The following is a 24,323-nucleotide window of genomic DNA, read 5'->3' as shown; positions in this document are numbered from 1 at the left end:
CACTTACTAGTTTGTTAATCACTGGAAGTAATCAGATCTCTTCCCAACTAAATTTTATTGTGTGTGCAACCTTGGTACAAAATCTGAGTATTTGAATAATTTTGCTGCTTGATAAATTGAAAGAACGACGTGGTATATTTGCCATATGCATATATGTACAGCAATCCTCTCTTTTCTTAGAAAGGCACAACCTTTCTGTCTCTACATCTCCAACAACACTGTAAGGCTCTGTTCTTTTGGTTGAGTTGGGAACCCATCCCTCCGGTACGGAAAACGAAGCAGTCCATTAGCACGTGATTAATTAATTATTTGCTATTTTTTTTTCAAAAATGGATCAATATAATTTTTTTAAGCAACTTTCGTATATAAACTTTTTGCAAAAAACACACCGTTTAGCAGTTTGAAAAGCGTGCGCGCGGAAAATGAGATGGGGGAGTTGGGAACTCCAGGAAACGAACAGAGCCTAAGTGTTTACACCAAAACGGTTAACTGCAGCATTATCAGAGCACCCGCAATGGTAAAGTAAGGTGCTATCTATAAAACATGTACACCTCAACAATAGACTAGATTAATAGTAAACCACTTCAATGGTATGTCTACATGGGTATCTATAGCTCTCTAATCCATTGCCTCATTTTTCTCTATAGACTATCTCCATGTTAGTAGATAGCTTTGCTCTCTCTCTTCATTTAATCTCTTCCAAGTAGGAAAATATGCTGACATGGATCTCTTGTAGAGAGCTTATAGATAACCATTGTGGGTGCCCTCAGCATGTACTAGTGTAGCAGTCTTTGTAGGAAAGAAAGGCGTGTTCATTAGTCAATGGTCAATTTTTTTTGAAACATCGTTCTTTTATATCTTTTCGGCATTCTTTCATGTCGACACCATTGAGGTGAGTAAGAAGGTAAACTAGCGAGGAAGGGAGCTTCGTGGGAAATCCTTACTGCCACCGGTCCATGACCAGGGGGAAAAGAGTAAGACTTATTTAGGCTGTGTTTAGATTCAGGGGTGAAAAATTTTGTCGTGCCACATTGGATATACGGATACACATTTGAAATATTAAACGTAGATTAATAACAAAACAAACAATATAATCTACATGTAAACTGCGAGACGAATTTATTAAACTTAATTAATCCGTCATTAGCAAATGTTTAGTGTAGCATCACATTGTCAAATCATGTTGTAATTAGATTTAAAAGATTCGTCTCGCAATTTACACGCAATCTGTATAATATCTAAACAGGTCCTTACACTAGGAATAGGTTTGCTTTACTTCCCCAAGCTATATATACAAAGTAAATAATTCTATGTTAATTTATTGCAGACACTTGTATATTTCACTCACTCGGGGCTGCTACTGAGTCCCATTACAAAAGGCGTGGTGCTTTATCTATCCCCAAGGAGGATTTTGAGGTGACTTTATCCATTGATGACTACGTCAGCCAGTACAATAAGATGATTTCAGGTAATACTGCCGCAAATAATGATCAACCATCCACATAAAACATAAATCAACCTCATTTAGGATTGTTTCTACTATTATTATTACAACAAATTAAATGCTCTTATTAAGATTTCCAAGCTAGATCCATTATATATCCTCCAGTAACTTTTGATCCCTTACCTGCCAATTCCACTAATTGACCAAACTTTTGATCCCTTACATGCCAATTCCACTAATTGATCAAGAGTTGTTCGTTTGTTTTTTATATTAGAGTGCGCAACCTAGCCCACCAACTGTGGGTCACCTATGTCACATTGGGCCAAGATTGTTTTTTATGTTATTGGGCCAAGAGTTGTTCGTTTGTTTTTTATGTTAGAGTGCGCAACCTGGTCCACCAACTATGGGTCACCCAGATCACATTGGGCCTGCTTCACCACAAGCCTAACCAGAGCCACAACTTTAGGTCCTGAGCCTACACAGCCCAAAAGACTAGTCCAATGGATTAGGACCGCCGCCACCTTTTAGATCATGCTCCTCCATCACCAATTAACGATGTGGGACTAAACCCAACAGTTTAAATGACATTATTTACCTTACCATATAACTAAAAGTGAGAGATGTTCCACGCAACAATTATTTGGATTGTGAAAAAAAAATATACAAAAGGATACATTAGCAAAATCATTGAAATTCAAAAAATTGTAAAACTTTACATCAAATTTGAAAAGTAATTCTTGAATAAATATACGGTTTTAAAAGTATGGATTTTGCCATAACCATGTACTACCTCCTCCAAAAAGAATGTATTTCTACCATTTCAAATTTGTTAAATAAGTTGTGTTTCTAGCAAGGTGAGACCCTACTAACTAATTAGTTGATGAATATATCCTACCTCCGGCCCTCCTATATCTTTCCATCCCTCATCTCGCCATCCTGTTAATGCATGTAATTTGAGAGATTGACTGATTGGCTGAATTTCCCCTTTTAACTAGTTGATTCCCCTGCATTTTGTTGCGGAATATATGAATGAATGCATAAATATATTATAAAAATGATATATGTATGTGTTTAAATAGTGTGAAAATGAAGTGGAGATAATGATTTGACATTGGTTGCATATTGAGTTCTAAAAATACAACAAAATTGTAATTGATATATCATGTTTGCATGATATTTAAAATACTCTAGATAATAATTGCTAGTGGCACATTTGCATGTTGTTTAAAATATTGTGGATAATAATTGCTATTAGGTGATGGTGTGACATACTAGCATGTTAAGCTTTACAAGTTACTATATATGCATCAACTTTATAGTGAGATAGGATATGTACATGCTCGTTTAGTGAAATAATGAAAAATTGGACCACCATATATATATATATATATATATATATATATATATATATATATATATATATATATATATATATATATATATATATATATATATATATATATATATATATATATATATATATGTATATATATATAAAATATGTACATGCACGGTGGATTAGGAATAAGGAGTAAGTTTCAATCATTAGAAACAACATTAGATTGGCAATAATTTGTGTTGAATGCTAATCTGTCTAAAATTTGCTAGGAATGCATTTTCTTTGAGGCAGTAGTAATACTTACCTTTGGTCACTATTGTCAGTCCATGCAAAAAAATGTTTAATATCTAAAGTTTCCTTTTCGAATTCAGTGCAATTATTATTTTTAGTATGTATCAGCCACTCAAACATTTTATTTAGTGAGGACGCTTACCACTTTATGATGTACTACTTCCATCCTAAAATAAACCAATTTAGAATTAGATGGAACATCACATAGTATAACGAATTTGGACATAACACATGTCCAGATTTATTGTACTATGTGATATCCAATCCAATCCTAGATTGGTTTATTTTTGGATGGAGAGAGTGCACTAGAGGTAATATGGTTATTTTAGAAAAACAATATAATGGCCACTTAACAGCCAACTAATTAACGGAATAGAAGTATAGAGGATAATATAAAAAATCAGGGGCATAAAAAGGATTAGGCAAAATTTAGCGACATAGAAGGGATTAGGTAAAAGTTTAGGGGTATACAAAAATTTCTGTGTTACAAATAGCAAATGCATGCATGCAGCATTAAGATACTTCTTGTCTTGATTGCTTAATGCAGGAGAGCTCGGAACAGAACCAGGTGGAGGTAGAGGTCAAAGCCGAATGCATGTGGCACTAAGAGTGCTACAAGAAATTGGTATTGCTGCAGAAGATCCTGGCCTTGAGGGCATGCGCTATAAAATCTATAACTGGAAGATGATTAACAAGGAGGATGTTAAATTCAAGGAAATTGCCGAAGAGATCGGGATAAAAGCTAGGGTCATGGCTGCAGGATTCAAGATATCTAGCAACTTCAGGACCACCAAGCCAGGCGAGATTTACTCCTACGAGCCTAACAAGAGGGAGAAAAACGAGGATGGAGTCACACGTTCCCATTGTGTCCTGGTGGTCGGATTTGGGCGACGAGAGGGGCAAGAGTACCTGGTGTATCAGAATAGTGCTGGCATAGAGTTTGGAGAGGAGGGCTTTGGCCGTGTCTATCTCAAGGACGTGCTGAGGATGGCAACCTTGAACGTCATTTGATGTTGATCGATATATTGTATGATTCATGGTTGTGTGTCCTGATAGCTAGGTGCCTTCTGAACTTTGATCAGTACTGGATTACATCATCATGGCTACTCTACTGCTATATATATACTCTAGTTGCTACTGAGTTGATGTGCTGCGGGCTGCTTGCTGTAGACAATTAATCTCCCCAATTTGCATCTCATAAAGTGACAATAGACCAAGGTGCTATCTTAATTTGGAGGTTGGAGTAACTTCAACATGTATGCTCCTCACTTTCTCAGTTTCAAAATATGATATGTTTTGGTTTGTCTTCAAGGCTGAGTTCTAAGTGCTTTCCGGATGAGCTAAATGGTGTCTTTTTTTAAAAAAAACTTTTTATATAAAAGTTTCTTTAAAAATTAAATAAATCCATTTATCAAGTTTCTAATAGCTAATACTCAATTAATCATGCGCTAATAGCTTTTGTCATTTTGCATGCCAAGGAAAAGCTCGACCAAACTAGCCAATTTGAACTAAGCCTAAGTCAAGCTGCTTTAACCAAGTTTATTAAAAATGTAAAAACACATTTTTAATACTAAACAAATATATTATAAAAATATATTTGAGTGGATTTAATAAAATTAATTTGATGTTTTAGTTGTACTAGTATGATTTTTCTATAAATATTGTCAAACTTAGAGAAATTTGAGTTCGGACAAAACCAAACCATCTTACATTCATAAACGGAGGGAAGTTAACACACCTAGGTCATGCATCACTTCTTGTTATGCTTTCCAATTCGGGCCATCAACGGCATGATAAGCATCCATTTTTGGGTGTGTGGCAATCATCGATCTATTGATCTTCCCATTAATAGTATTCACTTTAGTGGTCAAGATTGCTTTAAAGATTCGTACCCTTTATAATCCTAACCCCTATCTTTCCTCCTATGTCCGAGTAAATTGTCGTTGTCGCCGCCGCCACGGTGCTCCACCTTGCTCTCGCCCAATCCTGGTCAACCACCCTCTCTACCACCTCGCTCCTACCATAGATCCACCGTTTGTTATTTTCACCATCATCAAGCTCAACGTCTTTCCCCTAGCGTCGTGATCTCCTCCCTCGTCCTTGGCGGATCACGCTATTAGAGAGTCATCGGATCCACTACCTTCAACCCCACCTCCTAACCACAAGACCCGCCACTCCCTATCATTAACCCACCTACCACCCTCCTCCAAGCATCCTCGCGTCTATGGCGCCTCGCATGCTAATCTCCACCAGTTTTCCACCACCCCGCCCATCCTTCTATAGTCGTCTTCATTGCTCTCACCCTTGAAACTTTAATCCGACAAAGCCTACTAGAATTTAAGTGTTGGTGGCACTAAGGTTAGCTAAGGAAGTTGTCATCGTGGTGAGTCGTCATCATCAAAATATGGAAGACGATGGCTAGGGCGCTAGATGTTAATCCAACATCACTCATTAGTCCACCAAGGCTCCATAGATTGGCCGTCAGCAAAATAGATGGGGGCCCCAACGCTTTCTAAAATTTTCTTAATAGAATGCCACGTAATTGCCACATTAGCATGGTGGACAACGTCAACGTGACATGCCAGCGAAAACCATTCTCAAAACGGAGAATTGATCCGGTTTTAGTTGAGGGAGCCAATAGGAACTTTCACATGTATCAACTCACCATGGGCCAGCGTGCCCAGCCCACCTCCCCATGCGGTACGTCCACGGACCTTCGAGGTGGGCCAATTCCGGCCCAACCGGCCCACCCAACGCGCACGGTCTCGTCCCCCGCACGCGTGGGTCGTCGTCATCGTCGTCCACCTCCGACCGACGGCTATGAAGGCCGCCGCCTCCCCGCTCCGCGCCGCCCTCCTCCTCTTCCTCTCCTCCTCGCCGTCCCCGCGTCTCGCGCTCCCCATGAACCCCTCCTCCTCCTCCTCCTCCCGCGGCGCCGCCTCCTACCACTCCAAGGCCGCCGCCTTCGCCTCCCCGCAGCCTCGCGGCGGCGGCGGCGGCCGAGGGGGGCGACGCGGCGGCGGAAGAGGCCGCGGCGGCGATGGGAGCGACCGCATCGACGCCCTCGGCCGCCTCCTGTAAGATACAAGGCCAACGCGCCCATGCTCCCGCGATTCTCCTTTTCCGCAGTTGCTTTGCTTGCTTGCTGATTGTTGGATTCCTTCCTCCCTCCCCAGGACGCGGATCTTGCGGCACATGGCGTCGGAGCTGAACCTGGAGATGAGGACCGACGGCTACGTGCGGGTCCGCGACCTGCTCAAGCTCAACCTGCAGACCTTCGCCAAGATCCCTCTCAAGTCCCACACCGTCGACGAAATCAAGGAGGTAATACTAGCTCAATCTACCCAGTTATATCAACCGTATGCTTCGGTTTAGGGTTCGTGTTTGTTTCAGCTTGCCAGCTTGTGTTTGGATTCACCAGTGTGCTGTGAGTGATGAACTGATGATTATTAGTATGTGAATAATAAGTGAATGTTGCTTTAATTATGGCGTGTTAGGCGGTTAGACGGGATAACAAGCAGAGGTTTGGTCTGTTGGAGGAAGATGGTGAGCTGCTGATTCGAGCTAACCAGGGCCACACAGTAACGGTATGTTCTCTACCAAAACCCCCTGCACTGATGCAATTATACTGGTATAAAATACACTATCACTTGTTTATGATTGTTTGTGATGACTAAGCATCGCTTCTGTTATCGCCAGCAAGCTCAGACTTACGAAAAGAGAAGTAATACAGGCATGTGTGGTTGTGCAATTTCATTCTATGGGGCACTGTTTTAGCTGTTGGAAAACACATATTTTGTGTTTTGCTCAAGATAGTTTTTTTTTTCTTTTCCCACTGTAGCATAACTTACTGTTGATTTTTTATGTTGCTAACAAGCAGTGGCGGAGCTAGGGAGAATTGGAGGGGGGTGCCCCACTTAGTCATGCGTCCATACCATAAAGCCATATAGAATTTTTAAGTGATATTGTACTAAATAATTATGCCTCCCATCAATTATTAAAAAAGAAAATTCAATAAGTGATGTTAATCGTATCAAAAGAGGAGTACAACGATTAAAAGTACTAACCAATATGCGTGAATGCATTGTACCAGCAAAACCGAAATACATTGCCCCAACCTTCATGTTAGCTCTGAAGTAAAAAAACTTATGAACTATTCATGTCAAATACTAGATACATTACCTTCTAGTACTATTTATGACTCTACATCTAATTTTCTAATGTTTGTTAAACAGTAAGGCAAAGCCTGGATATTAGTATATTCCTTGCACTCTACTATTGGCCACTTGTTATATATAAAAAAAATCCCAAAAAAAATCGCCTATACAGCACTGACATTATTGGATAACAATATGTATACAACTTTACTTCAAACACCAACGATCTATCATGAGAAAATAACTTTGTATTCGTATTAATCAAATCCTATATTCAAAACATAACTTTTTTTGTTTGCAAGATCAAATTAATTAAGAAAAAAAGTGGGCTTTACGTCTCCGTAGCTTAATTATCGATCTAGGGGTACACATACGTGAGCCCAGGGGGGTGCCCACATGGTCATTAGGGGGTATTAATAACTAATTTCACTTTCCTACCCGGGTTCCTAGGAACCCCCTTCGGACAACATAGCTTCGCCCCTGCTAACAAGCTACCCGAGAACAATGTCGCTCAATTGCTTATTGACCCGAACTAGGACAAAATAAAAGGGAGTCACAATTCATGTGTGTTTATAATGCCTAACACTAGTACTCTGATCGAGCGTCTTGTATTCTGTAATCATATACTCTTCTGTAGCACTTCTTTTTTTTGGTTTAGAGGCTTGCATAGCTTTGCTAAGTGACAAGTTTCATCAGCATACCACATACACCTTTACAGGATTTTACTGATAGCTCTGCCATTTTTTGGCATAGTTTAAAGGTCAAAAAACCTAAATGTTCAGTTATGTGTATTGCAATGGTATGGTATGCATGGTATTTGAGGTCACCACGTTTTGCCTCTCTTTTAGGTCTTAGCTGAAATTTACATAATGCACAACTGCTCCTATGCATAAGGCATCTAGTTTACTAGAGGGCTAGGTTAATTTTCCTATCGAGTGAATTGTTTTAGTGTTTACAACTAACCATTGTAATCAAAGATGACCAAACAATATTTGAAAGTGAGTTGTTTTGCATTAGGGCCCAATGGCAAACGCCCCAAGTTTGTGCCATAGACTTCCCATTGTCCACAAATTGTGATGTTAGACTCTATATACTGGTTAGATAGATGTCTCAATTGCATCTAACTTGTTGATCTTGTCTGCTTTATAACAACCCTGCAAAACCTCTTGCAGACTGTTACTTCAGAGAGCTTGTTGAAACCCATTCTATCAGCAGATGAAGTCTCTGGTATGTGATTTTTGAGTTCCCCTTTGCACTCTCTACAGAATAATAGTTTGGTTTGTACTGATTCTTTTATCCACAGTTTGTGTGCATGGAACATACAGGAAGAACCTCGATTCAATCTTGCATCAGGGGCTAAAACGAATGGCAAGGTTACATGTACATTTCTCAAGTGGCTTACCGACAGATGGGGGAGTTATTAGCGGTAATGCTTTACCCTTACGCAAGTACAAAATGCACCATTGTTGAGCTTGTTTTCTCTGGAAGGCTATGGCCGTTTGCTTAGTTTCTGTTATAAATCTAGTGTGTTTCTGTTATTCCCGCTTAGGTGGATGACAAGCTATTATTGATAATGGTGCTTTCCTGTATGTAGTCTTTTGGTTCTTCCACTACTGCAATCATGAACTAACGTCTCATCTTCTTCAGGTATGCGGCAGAGTGTTAACATCTTGATATATTTGGATGTCAGTATGGCACTGCAAGGTATGATGCTGTTTGTTTATAGCCACAAGCAATCTATTTATTCTCTTATCAACTTGCTAGGGGCTGGTTTCTGATAGCTGAATCTGTTTCTCAGATGGAATGAAGCTGTACATTTCAGACAACAAGGTGATTCTGACAGAGGGTTTCGATGGCGTTGTTCCTGTGAAGTACTTCGAGAAAATTGAAACATGGCCAGGGAGAGCACCGATACCATTTGAAAAATAGAGAACACTGTTGTAATTTTGCTCATGCGTATAGCGATCTACTTCTTCAGTTCATGGGAATTGTGCCCTGAAAGGCCGAAAGAAATGTAATTTTGCAAACAAGTTTAGGTTATGCTCGTTTGAGAAATGGAGAGGTAGACATTGTTGTGAAGCTTCAGTAAGCTGTTCTTAATGTTGATTGGGTCAATGGCTCCTCCAGTTTATCCAATTCCATCTTTGCAGTTACTACTAATCTTGTAACTGAGTATATTGCAATACACAATTGGCTACGACTGACGATTTATGTTGTTGTATGGTCCATCAGATTCAGATTTCAATAGTTCAGATGCAATTTGCATTCAGACTGGTTTATTGGCGTAAAATAACAAGCTGTGCAAGTTCATAATTCCATATTCGCAAGTAAGGAGGCAAACATAGGCTGCTTTCTATACTTTACTTTCCCGACTTCTAATACTCGTTTTCTCCACATATGCTTCTCAAATTACTAAGTGATGTATTTTTTTAAAACATTTTTAAACTAAAGTTGCTTTTAAAAATCATATTAATCAATTTCTCAAATATTTTTTAAATTAGTATTTAATTAATCATGTGTCAAGTTCCCAACTAGGATATCCAAACGCGGCCATAGGAGAGAGTCAGAGAAACAGCAGACACAGGCTTGAGTTCTTATCCTATCTTTCCACATATTTCGTTTTTCACGCGCACGTTTCTTAAATCGCTAAACAGTGTGTTTTTTTTTAAAAAAAATATCTATACGAAAGTTGTTTTAAAAAATTATAGTAATCTTTTTTAAAAAAATAGTTAATACTGCTTAATTAATCGTGCAATATACTTACATGCTTCGTTGTGTGTGCTAGGAGGAGGGGTTCCAACTGGGCCTACTGTCATCCCTTGCAAGACAAACTGGGCCCACTGTCATAGACACGACCCACCAATGCTTCCCCTCTCCCAGAACGAGTCACATCCAACGGCCAGAAAACACTCCGACCATTCGATCCAACGGCCACTCGAACCCCACCTCCTACCTCCCGCCTCTACATAAACCCTCCGCCTCCGTCGACGCCGCGAAAACCTAGATCCCCATCTCGCGCCGCCACCTCTCCCCCTCCTCCATCCGCGAGGCGAAACCCTAGCCGAGGACCTCCTCCCCTTCCGCGCCAGCCATGGCGGCCGCCGACGTGGCGTACGCGCCGCCGATGAAGTCCGGCAAGATCGGCTTCGAGAGCTCGCAGGAGGTGCAGCACAGGATCCGCATCACCCTCTCCTCCAAGAGCGTCAAGAACCTCGAGAAAGGTAAACCCTCTTTGTGATTTCTCGTTTTGTGGTGATGGGGTTTATGTGCGACATTTGATCTGATGATTGGTGTTGGATTGGATGTGTGTTGCGTGGGGGCAGTCTGCGGTGATCTGGTGAAGGGAGCCAAGGACAAGAGCTTGAAGGTGAAGGGCCCCGTGCGGATGCCCACCAAGGTGCTCCACATCACCACCAGGAAGTCTCCTTGTGGAGAAGGTGACATTTCTTCTCGAGATGATCTGGCTTGTCTGTTGATGGTTTTGTTAGGTTGTGTAGAACAGTTGTCTATGATTTGTCATGTTGATGATGATCTGCTGAGCAGATGATGTTAAATACTAGTTGATCACTGAGATCTTGATCTTTGATGTCTAAAAAAATCGAGCTTTTTAAAACTGATGCTTAGCATATCATCATCATCTTCAATTGTGTTGTTTGTTAGGAGTTAGCATTGCCTTGATTAAAGCATTTTAGATGAGAGCTGAGTTGTTAGTTGTAGGCCGAGCATGTGATGTTACAAGGAGATGCTACTGAGATGTTATATCGTTGAAGTCTCTAAAACCGAGCTTTTTAAAACTGATGCTTGGCCTTGTAATAGCAAGTGTAGTGTGGATGGTTTTATGGTTATTGCATGGTTTCTGCTAAACTTACTGGCGATGCTGATAAGTTTGAGTATATTGCTACGATTTTGTACTTGGTATGGAATTGCTGATATGAAATCTTCTTTTAGGACCTTATGCTTGTTCTGTCTGAATTAATATTGTTTTTAATGTGGTTATTGTTCTATGATGGGCTGGCCAAATGATGCTAAAATATGTTTTTGCTGAGTCTTTCTTTGAAGACTAACAAAATCGAGCTTTTTAAAACTGATGGTTGGCCTATCCAATGCTTGGTAATTATTTGTCCAAATACTGACCTTTTTGGGTTAATGACTTAGTTGCTTCTTAGTACTTCTTTGTACCATGCACTACTATTTTTTTCCACATTGCATGGCAAACCTGCACCTGAATGTTTTAATGATTGTATATTTCTGGACATGTTGAGCAGATGATGATATATTATGTTTGTACTGATTTATTTGATGTCTAAAAATCGAGCTTTTTAAAACTGATGCTCAGCCTTGAAGTAATAATGTGAACCCCTTGTTTGCAATTATTTTATCACTATAGTTGGAGCATTTCTCTTTTGCAAGTTGTGGTGCTCTTATTTACCTGTTGAAACTGTATTTGTTTCCACTCTAGTTGTATAGAAACATCAATGCAATATTTTTAGTTGCCCTCTTTGTTCTGCATCTCCCATGGGCGGTTGGAAATGTTAATGATGTAAACATTGTTTCAGGTACCAACACCTGGGATCGGTTTGAGATGCGGGTGCACAAAAGGGTGATTGATCTTGTCAGCTCTGCAGATGTTGTCAAGCAGATCACCTCAATCACCATTGAGCCAGGTGTGGAGGTTGAAGTGACCATCAGCGACCAGTAAAATGCTGCTATCCAACAGGTGGAGAAATTCGGTGAACAGGGTAGGGTATTTCAGAAAGTTTTTAGCATGAGAACACTGGTGGAACAGAGTTTTTGTTCATCTATAGGCTCTCGGCGGTTAATTCCGACCATCTGTTATCTAAGCTATCATAAATCTTGTGACTCATGTCTGTTCCAACATATGCTATAAATGAATGACTCGCTAAAGATCTACAAGATTTTGGTGCCATTTCCTTACCAATTCCTTTGTGTCGTTGCAGTATGCTGTAGTGTATCGGCGTTGCTGTTCCCAGACTCGAGTGTTGTTGTGTTCTGTCTTCTGTTGCTTGGGCTTGTTATGTATGATTGAGTTTATAGTATTCTCTCTCGTGTGGCTTGGTCAGCCAGTTTGCTGGCCACTCAAACAACACTCGAGTTGTACATATGGACATATATGGTTCTGTTGTACATGGTGGTGATAGAGCATTACGGGCTTCAGTGCTTCACACTGTCGTTGCATTGCCATGAGGACCAAGGAGAATTTAGTGAGATGGCAATTTATAGCTTCTGAAATCGCAGAAGGCCAAATTATTCTTTATGCCAAAACAGTCTGAATGAATTTAGTGTACAGATCTCATTTTACCTCAATTCTCATCACCTTATGTAACGCAGCCTTTGCTACAAACTAGTATTACAGGCACACAAAAACTCATCTCGTGAAGAAAAGAAGAAACGAGTTCCCTCAACAGTCAACACATGGATGATGGACAGACAGACAACAGAACCTAGACCTCACTCTTTTAAAAGCTCAGTTCAGTTCCTGACGAAAGTGCTTAGAACGTCGAAGTAGTTGGGGAAGGTCTTGCGGGTGCAACCAGGGTCCCTGATCGTCACGGGCACGTCGGCGCAGGCAGCGAGGGAGAAGGCCATGGCCATCCTGTGATCATCGTAGGTGTCGATTGCCGTGATGTTCAGCTTCTCCGGTGGGGTGATGATGCAGTAGTCAGGACCTTCTTCAACCGATGCTCCCAGCTGGCACAACACCAAAAAAGAAGATGATGAATTTAAACATCATTGAAGGAGAATTCAACTTATGAACAAACTACTTGAAGAATGAAAGGACACGGGACCTAATGAATTTACCTTTGTTAGCTCGGTCCGAATTGCAACCATCCTTTCGGTTTCCTTTACTCTCCAGGAAGCCACTGTGGAAGACAATGGATAAGTATGATGAACAAACATGCAATTTAGCTGAAACCGTTCAGAAAATTGCCAGCAGCAAACTTCATAGCTGAAACTACAGTAGTACTGTTTACCACACAAAACGAACCTTTCTTATATTTCTAAGTTATTTTGAAGAAAGTTTGGTTATTTGTTTTGTCACAATGCTAAGCAGTAATTGCTAGTATGATAGAACAGGTATAATAGGCCTTAATGTTTACCATCTCTGATAGCAGTTGGACCATCAGCGAAGAGTGCAACAACGGCAAGGGTCATGGCAACATCAGGCATTTTGTTCATGTTGACATCAACAGCTTTCAGGTGTTTCTTCCCATAAGGCTCACGTGGTGGACCAGTTACGGTTACACTGGTGTCAGTCCATGTAACCTTTGCTCCCATCATCTCAAGTACCTCAGCAAATTTGACATCACCCTGTAATATTAACATGTAGGTCAGGGAACATAACAGCACAGCAAGCCACAAGAGAACTGTTTAGTTTGAAGATTAAGCTAGGGTATATAGCACTCTCTAGGTCAAGCGTATTTGATTAACAGTGGCATAATACAGATTGTGCTATATTCTGAATATGTGACTACTGACTAAACTTGACTAAACGGTAGAATGTCAAAACAGGCACTACAGTTATACCTGCAAACTGGTCGTACCACAACCTTGAACTGTCACAGTGCCTCCAGTGATTGCAGCACCAGCCAAGAAATAGCTCGCGCTTGAGGCATCACCTTCAACATAGGCATTTCCAGGAGATCTGTCAATGCCAAAGAAAAGAAAAAGGGTTAGTTTAGGGAGTTAATCATAAACACCCGAATAATTCAGCTCAGTAAGGCAGGTAGAAGCTTACTTGTACTTCTGCCCTCCCTTAATATAGAATCTGTCCCAACTATCAGAATGCTCTGCCTTCACACCAAAACGCTCCATCAATCTCAATGTCATTTCAACGTAAGGAATGGAGATTAGTTTGTCAATGATTTCGATCTCCACATCCCCAAGGGCCAAAGGAGCAGCCATCAGCAAGGCACTCAAGTACTGACTGCTGATGGAACCAGAGAGCTTAACCTGTTGAGTGTAATTCAGTTAAATGCTAATTCAAAAGAAGACATCAAGACCAAAAAGGAATGCCCAAATATACAAAAATATGGTACCAAATTCAAACAAATATTGCTCGCTTGAGCTTGGCAGGAATATGGCATATTGATTAAGCATGAAACATTTCAAGTTACTGTGCAGTGTAAGGTCGAATTGCATCATAGAATGTTCCTTATAAATGCAGAAGGTTGACAAAGAATTGAGGTGCATACAGAAGTACAAAGGATGCAGTTTAGGAGTAACTAACCTTGCCACCAGGAAGTCCTCCAATTCCCTTGACACGAACAGGTGGGCATTCAGTGCCAAGGAAACAGTCGACATCCGCACCAAGTTGTTTCAACCCGACAACCAAGTCACCAATCGGTCTCTCCCTCATTCGTGGCACTCCATCAAGCACATAACTGATGGTAAAGAAAAAGGTCATAAAACATACCCCATGAATTCCATACATATTTTCATAAACATTAAAAAAAAAAACATACGTTGCATTTCCACCAGCAGCAGTCACGGCTGCTGTCAATGGTCGCATTGCAGTTCCAGCGTTCCCCAAGAAGAGTTGCACTTCCTCTTTCGCATCCTTCTCAACAGGAAACTTGCCACCACAGCCAACGACTACAGCTCTTTTTGCAACTTTATCTGCTTCCACAGAGAGCCCGAGGGCTTTCAGGGCCTCAAGCATGTAGTGAACATCCTCACTGTTCAGCAAGTTGTCCACCACTGTTGTGCCCTAATAACCAGAGAAAAAAAAATGATCAATCACATGTCAAAGGATCAATACCCGCTTGAAATAATAGCAATGTAAGCAGGCATCAGTTTCTTGTCCACATTAAGATAAGTTAATGACATGCTTGGAAACAAATAAACCCAAGGGATTGTATATTTAGTACCAAACATGGCTCATGATAAACTGATGCTACAAAATAACAGCTCAAGAATTAAAATGTTAAATTTCGCGATCAAAGCTATTAAGAATAAAGAGCAATGTATTGGGGAATTATAATGATGTAGAGGAGCCTCAAAATTGCATAATTTTGGGAGAAAGCACTGCTTGCAAAATGTTCAAACATAACATTGGTACAGTGCGAAACCTCCAAAGTTGCCTTAGTTTACACAAATTTCATAACAGACCTCACCAGACTCGTTAAGAAACTTGTTTTGAGTGGATCATACCGTCGTGAAAATTTAGTAGCCTGACATGTAGGAGGATATCATACCTTCGTAAGCAGTTTCTTATGCCAAACCAAAATGTTTCAATAAATTGGTTATATGAGTGTGTGATTAAAACCAGAACCTCAGTTATATCTCATCGTTAGATTGACTTGAGAGATAATTCCTAGGATTTCACAAACACAGCCACCTCACCTAATAAACCCCCTAAAATCTCATCTCCAGAAATGGAATTCACGCAAGAGGAAGGGATCCGCGTCTCACCTCGGAGAGGGCGGAGAGGAGGAGGATCCTGTTGGAGAGCGACTTGGACCCTGGCAGCTGAACCGCCCCGGAGATCTCCCTGATGGGCTGGAGCACGATCTCCTCCGCCTTCGCCGCCGGCGCTGCCACCGACGACGACGACGCGGACGCCACCACCACCGCCTCCCGCCGCCCCCGCGCCCGCACCCGCACCCGCATCCCCCCGCGCGCCGCGGCGGGCAGCCGCAGCTGCTTCCGCGACGAGAACGCCGCCGACGCCGCCACGGCCTGGTCCAGGGACACCGCCGCCGCAGCCGCGGCGTTGGACGCCATGGTCGCCGCCATTGCCGGCGGCGTGGAGGTCGGGAGGATGGGGTGGGGTTGGTGGGAGGGGAGAGGGGAGAGCGCGCGCGGGGTTGGGGTTGGTGCGGTTGGTGTGGTGAGGCGGAGAAGGGAGGAAGAAGAAGAAATAGAGGAGGAAGAAGGGTTGCCACCTACCACGGCGAGTGCGCGAGTCGAGTCGAGTCGTGTGGACTGCTTAACGGGTTGCGGATCCAGCGCTTCACGTAGTACGGAGTTGGATTGGTGGGCGGTGGGCCTACAGCGGTTAGATGGGCCGGGTTCGGGGCCGATCGTCCCGTGCCCGGCCCGTTTAGAAGCGTCCCCCTTTTACCATCGCGCCGTGGTGGCGGGATTTTTATTTATTTTAAACTTTTAATTTTACTTATAAAAATACTCGTGCGTTGTACCGGGTGAACATTTATATGTTTTAATTAAGGTGAAATCTACTATAAGAACTCGTTTGGATATATTTTTTTTTGGAAAATTATGAGCTGCAATTAGCAGTTCGATCGTCTCAAGTTAGCATGCGAGTTTTTTAAAATAGATTTATTTTACGATTCCTTTTGTATTTCAAAAAACGAACGAACTTAAAAACATACTCAAATACGGATATGTATTTCCAAAAGCGAACAAACTTAAAAACCGACTCATGCACAAATGAGTAACAAAATACCGGTAAAAACATCTTCAATTTTTATAATGATATAGATAAAAAATATAAATTGTTTTAAATTTTATTTTCAATATATGAACATTTTGTCCACACCAGCTGGATTGGTGTGGCAAAACAATATTGTCACGCCCGTTTGGGTGACGTGCCCGCTGTGTGTCACGTGTTAGTGTTTTTAAAAGATTTGTATTTGAAGATAAGTTTTTAAAATGGTTTTATTTTTTAAATTAAAATTTGAAAAGGTAAAAAAGAAAAATCCAAGCGGCGTGGTTCTCCTTCCGTTCCGTCGGTGTCTCACTCTCACCAACCAACTCAACTCGAGGGAGGAGGAAGAAGGCCGTCTACGTGTACTGCCTACGTGGCGCCGTACGACTGGAGGAGAGATGGTGAGACCACGACCAGTGCACCTACCTGAACACAATACACATGGCAGTCCGTACGATTGTCACACTGACATGCGGAACCTACGTACCACGCCACTGGAATGAAATTGGGTAGGTGGCACTGCACAAGTGAATTGGTGGTGATCAGTTGGTGAGTGGAAATTTGGAGGAAGTAGTTGTTGAGCTCTTCGCAGTAGGTGCGTTCCTTCTCTTCATTTCGTCATAATGTAAACAACCTTGTAAGTTAACGCATACTTTCGTCGTTCTATAATCAACAAATCCAATATGGAATACCACTGTAATATTATGACATATTCTACTACTATATATTTATATAAGCTCCTATTCAGATTTGTATTATATTAGATTTGTTGCGATGAAGAGAGTAGTCAGACATTAAGGCTATCCATCGAAAATATATGGCATATGTGTCCTAGGAGAACTTTGGAATGTAACTGCATGCATTGATGGTTGGTGCATTTTTATATTTCAGGACCTATTTAGATTAATGTCATTTTAAACCATACCACTATTTGGTAAAATTGATAAATATACGGTTGTGTTTAGTTTGTTACCAAATTTCAGTAACAGTAGAAAATTTTGGCGCAACATATTTATTTCATCCTAATATTATTAAAATTTGGTACGATTGATTTTGGCAATTATCCGAACCGGCCCTTAGAATAAAGGTAGTAGTAAAGTAATTTAAGGGGATAGCAACTGGAGTCGTAGTTGCAGACTTGCAGTTCATTCACGTCTGATGGCGGTCTTTGTGGGAAGCAGCCACCGACGAGAGCCGAAAGAGAGACCCGACCCAATCTTTTGGGGCTTTGAAAGGCTACCCAGCATGAACCAAAGAGTCAAATTCAAGATGGCGTGCTGCTCTTGGTCTTTTGAATGTGGCAGCAGCCAGGATCAATGCATCCTAATATATCTATGTTGGCTTAGTGAATGACTAATTAAACACAATTAACCCCAGGGATGGTCACATGACTACTGATCTCTTCAAACTGTTTTAATTTCCCATGTCAGAATCTACATCTGTACGTACAATTTAAGCTCTCCTTTTTTTTTTTTTAAAAAAAAAAGACGAGGTTAAACTAACTAACTAAGCTTGAGCATCTTCTAATGTAGTAAGGTATATAAATCAGAAGCAAAAACAACATCAAAACTGTTACAAAAACAAGCAAACCATATAAATAAGAATATTCCACAAAGGTAGATTCCTGCTGAATAGATTCTATGCCCATCTGGGTCTATCTTGTTATTTATTCTCGTGTGGCTCGGTTTCATCATCCATCTTGGCGAATCACAGAAAAGAGCGGTTTGCAATTTATATTTGGTTGAAAAGAATGGCAATTTTACATGCCAGGATCATATACCTCTGCATCTAAAAAGTTGATTTTTTTGACCCCAAATTTTCAACATAAACATCACAATCAACCATGGAATGACGCCAGAAAACAACTGTGACGGCGACGACCCCAACATACACAAGGAGCCAGGACAATCTTTACATTATTTTTATCTCTTAGAAAAAAATATGTCCCATAACAATTTTTTTTTCAAAAGGCTCACCAGACCACTAACAAATAGGCGAAAATATCTTTAATAATATCCAATCGTTTCCTACCCTCTTCCAACGGCCAGGATCATCTTGTTTGCCATATCAACGGTCATGGCTGATATCCTCATCCACCAACCCACCTCACCACACCCATCCCCACATAAACCCAGTCCATACACGCAAATCTAATCAAAACCACATGTATAGCTGCAGAATATATATAACAATTCTATCATATATACATACTACAAACTTGCACTTTATTATTCCAAGAATTGATACCATTTCCAGCATCTTTTTTAAACCTAACTGTAGAATTTTGTGAAAGCTACAAAATCAGTCAGGTCAATGTTCATGTAAAACGAACTAATTCTCATCAGATTAGTGTGCTATAAACATAAGCAAAATATATAAAGAAATTAGTAAGATCACTCCTCTATGTGAATATTTTCACACCTTTGCCAAATATGCATAAATTTTTTATCCAAGATGTTGCATATACTTCCTCCGTTTCACAATGTAAGTCACTCTAGCATTTTCCACATTTATATTGATGTTAACGAATCTAGACAGTCTAGATTCGTGTCTAGCTTCATTAACATCAATATGAATGTGGGAAATGCTAGAATGACTTACATTGTGAAACGGAGGGAGTACTTACCTAGGTTAACATTTGTTAAGTTTTTTTTATTGTGTCATATTTTCATCATTTGTTGATAATGCTATACTTTCTTTTCAGTATAGACTATGTAAGTAAGTAGCTATAGCTTCTGTTAAAACAAATGTCAGGTTTTATCTATTATCTAAAAACATCCAAGTTACCCCCTCTGCTTCATATTATAAGTCGTTTATTTTTTTCCTAATCAAATATTGTTAATTTCGACAAAATTTATAGAAAAAATTAACAACATCTAAGATATTAAATTAGTTTTATTAAATCTAAGTTGTATATATTTTGATAATATGATTGTTGTGTTGAAAATACTAATATATTTTTCTACATATTTAGTTAAACTTAAAAAAAGTTTGATAAAATTTTTTTAAAGGATTTATAATATAAAAGGAGGGAGTAACATTTGTTAACTACAATATAAAAACTAATTTAAAGATCAAATAAGTACAATAACTACTTTATAAAGATTATAGGTTCAATAATTGCGGCGAAGAAAGTGCTCCTAATCTCACCAGCCATGGCGGCTTAGGATGCTGGTCCATGCACCATGTCCACGTCCACACCATAGCCCCCTCCTTTTTATTGGCTACGAGTCCCCCCAAAACGCACCCCCAAGTCTATACATAACCCATCCCATCTCCCACCCCACAACCTCGCCATCTCCGCCTCTCCTCGCCACCACACCACTCCTCTCGCCATGGCCGCGCACTCCGTCGCCGCCGCGCACGCCACCATCGCCGCGCGCGCGGGTGCCGCCGCGCCAGCGCCCGCGCCGCCGGAGCGCCTCGGGTTCCGCCTCAGCGCGCTCGCCGGCCGCGGCCTCCGCTCCCCGCTCCCGCCTCGCCGCGGCGCGCCATCGGCGTCCGCGTCGCGCCGCCGCCACAACAACCGCGTGCGCGCGGCGGCGGTCGAGACGCTCGAGGGGCAGGCGGCGACGGGGGCGCTGCTCGAGAAGTCGGTGAACACGATCCGGTTCCTCGCCATCGACGCCGTCGAGAAGGCCAACTCGGGGCACCCCGGCCTGCCCATGGGGTGCGCGCCCATGGGGCACATCCTCTACGACGAGGTCATGCGGTACAACCCCAAGAACCCCTACTGGTTCAACCGCGACCGCTTCATCCTCTCCGCCGGCCACGGCTGCATGCTCCAGTACGCCCTGCTCCACCTCGCCGGCTACGACGCCGTCTTGGTAAGCGCTTCCCATATCCCTTTGCTCCTTGCATCTCTCTTTCGCTTCTCGAGTTGGTTGGTTTGGGGCGGATAAATCGGGAGTAGGTTCGTGCAAGTTTCGGATCTTGTTAGGTGAAGCAGTGGAAAGTGTGGATCTTGACTGCTATTTTTGTGTGGCGGCTTCGTTTTTTTCCTAGTAAAAGTGTGCACCTTTTCCAGTCGTCAGAGATCTGTTTAGTGGAATTTAATCTTATGTAATACTTCCTAGGAAGATTAGTTGGAAGATGCTATTAAGTCGAGCAATTGTTCACTGTAAATTCTGGAGTGATCGGTGAAGTGTTTAATATGGTTGACTTCAGTTTCAACTGATTTGTTCATCGAGCTTGCTGTAACTATGGCCGCATATTGCTGCAGGAGGAGGACTTGAAGCAATTCAGGCAATGGGGAAGCAAGACTCCAGGCCATCCCGAGAACTTCGAGACGCCCGGAGTTGAAGTTACCACTGGTCTGTCATCTCAACTGAAGCTCATAGCACCTTTAAGTTTCTATGCTTGAATACATACAGAACTGAATGTTTCGGTTTCTTGTTTGGTTTCGTTCTGTAGGACCTCTTGGTCAGGGTATTGCAAATGCAGTTGGGCTGGCCCTTGCTGAGAAGCACCTGGCTGCTCGTTTCAACAAGCCCGACAGCGAGATTGTTGATCACTACACGTAATTTTTTTTTTATCATGAATACCTTTAGTTTTCACTTTAGTTATGGTGGTGCAACCTTGGTAACATGATTCATGGATTTTGTGCAGCTACTGTATTTTGGGAGATGGGTGCCAGATGGAGGGTATCTCCAATGAAGCTTGCTCGTTGGCTGGCCATTGGGGTCTTGGCAAGCTGATTGCATTCTATGATGACAACCACATTTCCATTGACGGAGACACAGAGATTGCATTCACTGAGGATGTGAGTGCTCGCTTTGAGGCTCTTGGGTGGCATACAATCTGGGTTAAGAATGGAAACGATGGCTATGATGAGATTCGTGCCGCCATTAAGGAAGCAAAGGCGGTAACTGACAAGCCAACACTAATCAAGGTTAGATTCCTGTACATTCTGTTATGCTGTGTTTTGTTATAGAGCTTATCATATTTAGCCAAAATGTACTCTTTTTAGGTGACCACCACAATCGGTTTTGGATCACCCAACAAGGCCAACTCATACAGCGTCCACGGAAGTGCTTTGGGTACCAAAGAGGTTGAAGCAACCAGAGAGAACCTTGGATGGCCCTATGAGCCATTCTTTGTGCCTGAGGATGTGAAGAGGTTTGTCTATTGTTGTTTTGGTTATCTGAATGAGATGTTGAAATTTCATAGCACTCACCTTATGGTTTATTTGCATGGGCTGTTACAGCCACTGGAGCCGCCATGTGCCTCAAGGTGCTGCTTTTGAGGCTGACTGGAATGCTAAGTTCGCCGAGTATGAGAAGAAGTACCCAGAAGATGCAGCGACCTTGAAGAGCATTGTCTCAGGGGAGTTGCCTGCTGGCTGGGCTGACGCTCTTCCTGTAAGTCTTTTACCATTTCTACTCATAACATTTGAGCTGGTATGTGAATGATGACATTCTAATGGTAGATTACTTGATTTGTACAGAAATACACTCCAGAGAGCCCTGCAGATGCCACCAGGAATCTGTCACAGCAGTGCTTAAACGCACTTGCTAAAGTTGTTCCTGGTCTTCTTGGAGGAAGTGCTGATCTTGCATCCTCCAACATGACATTGCTTAAGATGTTCGGTGACTTCCAGAAGGATACGCCTGAGGAGCGCAATGTCCGATTTGGAGTCAGGGAGCATGGAATGGGCGCCATTTGCAACGGCATTGCTCTGCACAGCCCAGGACTCATTCCATACTGTGCTACTTTCTTTGTTTTCACTGATTACATGAGAGCTGCCATGAGGATCTCAGCCTTGTGTGAAGCCGGAGTTATCTATGTTATGACCCATGACTCTATTGGTCTTGGAGAAGATGGTCCAACCCATCAGCCCATTGAGCACTTGGTGAGCTTCCGTGCGATGCCCAACATTCTGATGCTTCGTCCTGCTGATGGTAACGAGACTGCTGGGGCATACAAAATCGCGGTCCTCAACAGGAAGAGGCCATCCGTCCTTGCTCTCTCCAGGCAAAAGCTTGCTCAGCTGCCTGGTACCTCGATTGAGGGTGTTGAGAAGGGTGGGTACATCGTCTCTGACAACTCAACTGGCAACAAGCCTGACTTCATTGTGATGAGCACTGGCTCTGAACTAGAGATTGTCGCCAAGGCTGCTGATGAGTTGAGGAAGGAGGGGAAGACTGTCCGTGTCGTGTCATTTGTTTGCTGGGAGCTTTTCGATGAACAGTCGGCTGAGTACAAGGAGAGTGTTCTCCCTGAGGCTGTTACTGCAAGAGTCAGCCTTGAAGCAGGGTCTACTCTTGGATGGCAGAAGTACGTCGGAAGCAAAGGCAAGGCTATTGGCATCGACAAATTCGGTGCAAGTGCTCCTGCTGGAAAGATCTACCAGGAGTATGGCATCACCGCGGAGAACGTCATCGCAACAGCAAAGAGCCTGTAAGATTCAAACCGCGCGTTTTGAGTTTTTGTCATCGTTGATGCCAAGGAACAGTATACATGAAGCCATGAAGGTCTTGTGCCCAAAGCTTGGAATAATGAAGGGAGAGGGATGCCTGCATTGGAGCGTGAGTGGTATTTTAGGCCTGTAATAAGCACTGCTTTTCCATTTACGTTTGTTTTGTTGGATCACTCCTTAGATGATTCATCAAGTTGAGCCTGATTCAATTGGGGACTGGTTTTGGTAATATTTACATTTGACTATAGTCCAGCTACAATATTCCGTTCTCCCTAAAGTCATCTCCTCTCAGTGTGTTAGTTTGCTATTCACTATAGTCTTGCACAAATGTTGCTAGAAAAAAAAATTCGTGCATACAATTTCTGATCCATAGGTGCTTTTGGTTGAGCATCAAGATACATGAAGCTATATCCATCTCTCTTTTTTTCTATGGCCTGCATGGCTTCTCTGTTCCGGTACGGCTAGGATGAACTACCTCCACTGCTTATTGCTCTTCTTGCTAGTTGCTACTAGGGTTCTTACTTTTTTTTTTTTTTGGTCTGTGAAATGAGAGCCTTCAGAAATGTATGTGGCTGGAGAAGAAATTGAAGCAAGATAGGCAGGCTATCCATATTGTCTTCTTCTTTAAGGTGTTTGGAGCCTCAGATAGATCAGGGTGTGATCGTCTGTCTCGGCCTTTTTCTTTTCTTTTCTCGGTCGTTTTCTGTGGCTGCTGCTGCAGAAAGCAGCCTGTGACCGAGAGTAGATAGTAGAGGAGTGCTTTGCTGAGAGGTTGACGCTGGCTTGCCAGAGAGTTTGAGATTTTAGTTGAAAATGCTGTTACATTTTTCTAAAAATAACATGTTCAAACGTTAAAAAGAATTAAATTAAGATAAACATAGAAGAGTAAAGTGCATCAGCCAATCTCTAAATTTGTTTATCTGTGTGGCAAATCTATGTCTCAGAACTTGTTTAAATGTATCATTTTTTTTTTCAATTTTGAGTTTAAAGTTTTTAAATTTTTCAATAGAAATTTACCCATTCTCGTTTTAAATTTTGAGTTTGACACACTCTTAAAAAAATGAAAAAACATATACACGTTTACTTTTCCCGTATGACCGGCCGTCCCCACCCCAACTGAATCAGCGCTACGTTCCCTCCGCAGCTCTGCATTTGCATGATTTTCAGCCTAATCTTTTAGCTTATGCTTATCAATTAAAATTTGAATTTTCAACCTTAAATTTGAAATTGATTTTGGCGGTTTTTTTATTGTAGTTTATTTTTCA

At 41.7% G+C, this 24,323-nt stretch overlaps 5 protein-coding genes and 4 non-coding genes across 9 annotated transcripts; 8 read left to right on the top strand and 1 right to left on the bottom strand.

Annotated features, from left to right (window-relative positions):
- Positions 1-427: 427 nt before the first annotated feature.
- On the top strand, positions 428-4,215 carry LOC107277920 (uncharacterized). Its single transcript, XM_066311426.1, has 3 exons — positions 428-467; positions 1,328-1,468; positions 3,622-4,215. Exons 1-3 carry the CDS (start codon positions 428-430, stop codon positions 4,083-4,085), a joined length of 645 nt encoding a protein of 214 aa, XP_066167523.1. The 3' UTR covers positions 4,086-4,215.
- A 1,652-nt stretch (positions 4,216-5,867) lies between these two features.
- On the top strand, positions 5,868-9,435 carry LOC9267091 (uncharacterized). Its single transcript, XM_015787562.3, has 7 exons — positions 5,868-6,151; positions 6,251-6,398; positions 6,572-6,661; positions 8,404-8,458; positions 8,535-8,657; positions 8,879-8,935; positions 9,030-9,435. The coding sequence occupies exons 1-7, from the start codon at positions 5,895-5,897 to the stop codon at positions 9,158-9,160; spliced, it is 861 nt and encodes a 286-aa protein (XP_015643048.1). The 5' UTR covers positions 5,868-5,894; the 3' UTR covers positions 9,161-9,435.
- A 740-nt stretch (positions 9,436-10,175) lies between these two features.
- On the top strand, positions 10,176-12,170 carry LOC4340027 (40S ribosomal protein S20-like). Its single transcript, NM_001402787.1, has 3 exons — positions 10,176-10,452; positions 10,555-10,668; positions 11,788-12,170. The coding sequence occupies exons 1-3, from the start codon at positions 10,323-10,325 to the stop codon at positions 11,928-11,930; spliced, it is 387 nt and encodes a 128-aa protein (NP_001389716.1). The 5' UTR covers positions 10,176-10,322; the 3' UTR covers positions 11,931-12,170.
- LOC112939467 (small nucleolar RNA SNORD36) lies at positions 10,769-10,854 on the top strand. The gene has a single exon (XR_003243179.1). It is a non-coding gene; the product is annotated as a small nucleolar RNA SNORD36 (small nucleolar RNA).
- LOC112939468 (small nucleolar RNA SNORD36) lies at positions 10,952-11,035 on the top strand. Its single transcript, XR_003243180.1, has one exon. It is a non-coding gene; the product is annotated as a small nucleolar RNA SNORD36 (small nucleolar RNA).
- Positions 11,246-11,324, top strand: LOC112939465 (small nucleolar RNA SNORD36). Its single transcript, XR_003243177.1, has one exon. It is a non-coding gene; the product is annotated as a small nucleolar RNA SNORD36 (small nucleolar RNA).
- LOC112939466 (small nucleolar RNA SNORD36) lies at positions 11,491-11,566 on the top strand. The gene has a single exon (XR_003243178.1). It is a non-coding gene; the product is annotated as a small nucleolar RNA SNORD36 (small nucleolar RNA).
- A 295-nt stretch (positions 12,171-12,465) lies between the features above and the next one.
- On the bottom strand, positions 12,466-16,135 carry LOC4340026 (3-phosphoshikimate 1-carboxyvinyltransferase 2). The gene is made up of 8 exons (XM_015787560.2): positions 15,665-16,135; positions 14,716-14,960; positions 14,481-14,634; positions 13,989-14,203; positions 13,778-13,895; positions 13,351-13,561; positions 13,052-13,113; positions 12,466-12,940 (listed from the first exon to the last, which is right to left on the bottom strand). The coding sequence occupies exons 1-8, from the start codon at positions 15,986-15,988 to the stop codon at positions 12,722-12,724; spliced, it is 1,548 nt and encodes a 515-aa protein (XP_015643046.1). The 5' UTR covers positions 15,989-16,135; the 3' UTR covers positions 12,466-12,721.
- A 3,792-nt stretch (positions 16,136-19,927) lies between these two features.
- Positions 19,928-23,335, top strand: LOC4340025 (transketolase, chloroplastic). The gene is made up of 7 exons (XM_015787721.3): positions 19,928-20,467; positions 20,863-20,953; positions 21,054-21,159; positions 21,249-21,531; positions 21,610-21,758; positions 21,847-22,000; positions 22,087-23,335. Exons 1-7 carry the CDS (start codon positions 19,976-19,978, stop codon positions 23,041-23,043), a joined length of 2,232 nt encoding a protein of 743 aa, XP_015643207.1. The 5' UTR covers positions 19,928-19,975; the 3' UTR covers positions 23,044-23,335.
- Positions 23,336-24,323: the final 988 nt, after the last annotated feature.

The sequence above is a fragment of the Oryza sativa genome, chromosome 6 (assembly GCF_034140825.1).
Source record: "Oryza sativa Japonica Group chromosome 6, ASM3414082v1".
Lineage (NCBI taxonomy): Eukaryota > Viridiplantae > Streptophyta > Magnoliopsida > Poales > Poaceae > Oryza > Oryza sativa.
This window is presented reverse-complemented; position numbering and strand designations above follow the sequence as displayed.